This window comes from Oncorhynchus clarkii, chromosome 31 (genome assembly GCF_045791955.1).
Source record: "Oncorhynchus clarkii lewisi isolate Uvic-CL-2024 chromosome 31, UVic_Ocla_1.0, whole genome shotgun sequence".
NCBI lineage: Eukaryota > Metazoa > Chordata > Actinopteri > Salmoniformes > Salmonidae > Oncorhynchus > Oncorhynchus clarkii.
Genome location: NC_092177.1, coordinates 12,261,925 through 12,265,571, shown reverse-complemented (window position 1 = coordinate 12,265,571; position 3,647 = coordinate 12,261,925). Strand labels below are relative to the sequence as shown.

The following is a 3,647-nucleotide window of genomic DNA, read 5'->3' as shown; positions in this document are numbered from 1 at the left end:
TAAGGGCTGTGTCCCTGTGTCTAGTTCTTTGCGAAGCTCTCTGCGTTCTGATCCTACAACTTCTTCAAAGGCTGCAGCTTCAGCCAACGCAGCAGCAGCTGCTCTCTCAACTTGGAGAACATATAAACTTACCTCGAGGTCAGCTTTTTGCTTCAACAAGCTGGCCTCTATTTCTGCCCTTTGTTTCATCACAGAAAACTCACCGTTGAGGATCTGCTTGACTGTTTTGATGACCTTGATCTTGTAGATCAGGGGTGTCAAAGTCAAATGGACGGAGGGCCAAATAAAAAAATCAGCTACAAGACGAGGGCCGGACTGTTCGAATGTTCATTGAAAAATTTTTAAATGACGCATATAGTCTAGTGAACCTAATTGAACCTACTGAAAACCTAACAAATATATTACAATATGATCAGATAAATAAAGCAATATTTTCTTATGGCTCTGTCAGTAATCTTTAATTTTCAACAGACACAAAAGACAAATTTCCTTTATATAAATATCCCCATAACATGAACATTAAATGAAAGAAACCGGTATTCAAGGCACCATCAGTAGACTATATTTTCTATTTTAGCAAAAGTGGGCTAAATTTACTTCAAAGAAAAAACAATAATAGCAATTTTCTATCATCCACTCAACTGAAATATTTTTAAAATATAATTGGATTGAAATACAAAAAAATAAAGTGCAAAAATCTATTAATCAAAAACAACACTTTGTTTAAGGAGAAGTAACATGCAGTGAAAACAAATATTAAATTTTAACTTTTAAACTTGAACTGAGTAAAAACTCTAAATATGTGATTGCACAGTAATGTTCACTTGTTTGAGGTTGAGGGTGATACTTGGTGGTGTCCCATCTTTTCCACAAGTTCATCAATGTTCGGGGTAAGGCTCTGAGCTGAAGAAATCCTCAGAATTGAGTGGAGGTGTTCAGCAGTAAGTCGACTTCTGTGTGATGTTTTGTTCAGGTTCATCAAAGAAAACAGTTGTTCACACAGGTATGTGCTGCCAAACATAGACAACGTTTGAGCAGCCTGGATGCGCAGCTGGGGCATTGTGCCGGGGAGGAAACGGGCGAACTCCGCAGCACCCACTGCCGCATATTTTGCCCTCAGTGCATCATTGCATTGGAGGTCAATCAACTCCATTTGGAGGTTTGGTGGTGAGCTTTCCACGTCAACAGCAAATGGGTTACCGAGCAGTTCCAACCTGCTTTTTTGTGCTTCAAAGTCAGCAAATCGGCGTCGAAAGTCAGCGGCAAGCATACCTATTTTATCAGCCAACTGTGTGCTCGGGAACGCACTGGTAGAGAGCTTCTCTTTCATGGTCTGGCAGCTGGGAAAGTGGCTCAAATTTTCTTTCCGCATCTGCGTCTCCCACAGAGTCAGTTTGGTTTTAAATGCCTTCACTGTACTGTACATATCAGAGATGACACGATCCCGACCCTGCAGCTGCAAGTTTATTGCATTCAGATGACTCGTAATGTCACACAGAAAAGCCATTTCACACAGAAACATTTCGTCTCGGAGTTGTGTTGTGTCTTTCCCTTTGCTGTCCAAGAACAGACAAATCTCCTCACGAAGCTCGAAACATCTTTGAAGCACCTTTCCCTGGCTTAGCCATCGCACCTCTGTGTGATAAGGCAAATCACCATGCTCCGTTTCTAACTCCGTCAGAAATGCCTTGAACTGGCGGTGATTCAAACCTTTGGCTCTGATAAAGTTAACTGTGCGCGTGATGATGCTCATTACATGCTCCATTTTCAAGGCTTTACCGCACAACGCTTCCTGGTGTATGATACAATGATAAGCTGTCAGCTCACCTGTCGCGTTTTCCTCTTGCATCTTTTCCCGTATCTTCGCCACCAGTCCGCTCCTGTGTCCACACATCGCAGGTGCTCCGTCGGTTGTCAAACCCACGAGTTTTTCCCAAGGCAGCTCCATCTCATTTACACATCTTGACACCTCTTCATACAAATCATGCCCCGTAGTTGTGCCATGCATAGGACGTAAAGCCAAAAACTCCTCTGTCACGCTTAGGTTGGAGTCCACTCCGCGGATGAAAATTGACAACTGGGCAATGTCAGAAATGTCGGTGCTCTCATCCACAGCCAAGGAATATGCAATAAAATCTTTTCCCTTTTTCACAAGCTGCTCTTTTAGATTGATGGACAACTGGTCTACTCTCTCGGCAATGGTGTTTCTGCTCAGACTCACATTTAAAAAGAGTTGCCTTTTTTCTGGGCAAACTTCGTCACAAACTTTAATCATGCAGTTTTTGATGAAATCCCCCTCCGTAAATGGCCGGGCTGATTTAGCGATCTCTTCTGCCAAAATAAAACTGGCCTTGACAGTTGCGTCCGCGTGTGTGTCCGCGTGTTTCGTTTCATAATGTCGTCTCAGATTATACTCTTTCAGTACCGCCACACTTTCTCCACACAGAAGACACACAGGTTTTCCAGCTACCTTCGTGAACATATACTCCGACTCCCACCTTGTTTGAAACCCCCGGTTCTCAGTATCCACCTTCCGTTTTGCCATTTTTGATGGGTATCTGAAAGTTAATTTTACTGTGATGCTGACGACTGCTGTGCCAATAAATATTGAAATGAAGCAGCCTACTGCTCGGTGCGTCACCTTTGCATTGTGGGAAATGTAGTATTGGTGCGTGTAAAAGATCTGCGGGCTGCTGGCTTGCTGCGGGCCGGTTCTAATAATAAATCAAGATCATCCCAGGGGCCGTAAAAAACCTTCTTGCGGGCCGGATGTGGCCCGCGGGCCTTGACTCTGACATATGTGTTGTAGATTGAGACTTGGTCCCAATGTGCTGAAGAGGCTCTTCCATCTCTCTCTGTTGAACACCTGACTCTGGTTGTTGCATCGTAGACTGCTGGTCTTCCCTAGGATAAGAGGCTTTGTTGGCTGATGAACGTAGAAACATAACCACCGTGTGCAGTTATTCTTGTGCTTGAGCCCGCTGTGATGATGTTTTTTCACTATTCTGCCCTTGAGTTGCGTTCCCATGCAAAACTAGACAGATAGCTAACAACTAAGTCTTCAATAAAACCCCCAAGGCGTGACTTTTCTTGAATGAATATATTGAAAACGTTTATGTTGTGAAACTGCAAAATACAGAAAAGAATATACTTTAGTATTCAATTCACACCGACAGTAGCTGTACATTATACATTTGAAGTTGCATAAATACAAAGCACGCGCTAAGGTACCATGCATCTGGCATGATGCCAAACCATATAGCTAATTGTTACTCATATGGTAATTAGCTCCTTTCATTACTCTAATAATGTACAACCATTTATGTAGAATAACAAAGCATATTACACTAGGAACAGTAACAAACTACAGTATTGTATATTTTACAATTCGTTTGCATGACGCACGAGCAAAGTAATACAGCTAACGACATACATGAAAAGCATTGCAATTTGTGAGTAAATGCAACCAACATTGACATGTAAGCAACTCTATCAATAACAAGATTATAACCATTAGCTAAATGCTTGAATTGAACTTACAAACAAATATTTTCCAAGGCTGAAGCGTGACAAGAAATAACTACATTGAAAGACCTGCACCGTAGCGTTGTTTGTAGCTGCTTCTATGCGTGCAGAACAAATTCTCT

At 42.2% G+C, this 3,647-nt stretch overlaps 1 protein-coding gene across 2 annotated transcripts; it reads right to left on the bottom strand.

Annotated features, from left to right (window-relative positions):
* Positions 1–431: 431 nt before the first annotated feature.
* On the bottom strand, positions 432–3,647 carry LOC139391086 (general transcription factor II-I repeat domain-containing protein 2-like). Of its 2 annotated transcripts, none has more exons than XM_071138598.1 (2): positions 3,595–3,647; positions 432–3,126 (listed from the first exon to the last, which is right to left on the bottom strand). In XM_071138598.1, the coding sequence occupies exon 2, from the start codon at positions 2,543–2,545 to the stop codon at positions 821–823; it is 1,725 nt and encodes a 574-aa protein (XP_070994699.1). In that variant the 5' UTR covers positions 2,546–3,126; positions 3,595–3,647; the 3' UTR covers positions 432–820. The 2 variants fall into 2 exon arrangements, with proteins under 2 accessions (XP_070994699.1, XP_070994698.1); XM_071138597.1 differs by having other exon boundaries at positions 3,541–3,646.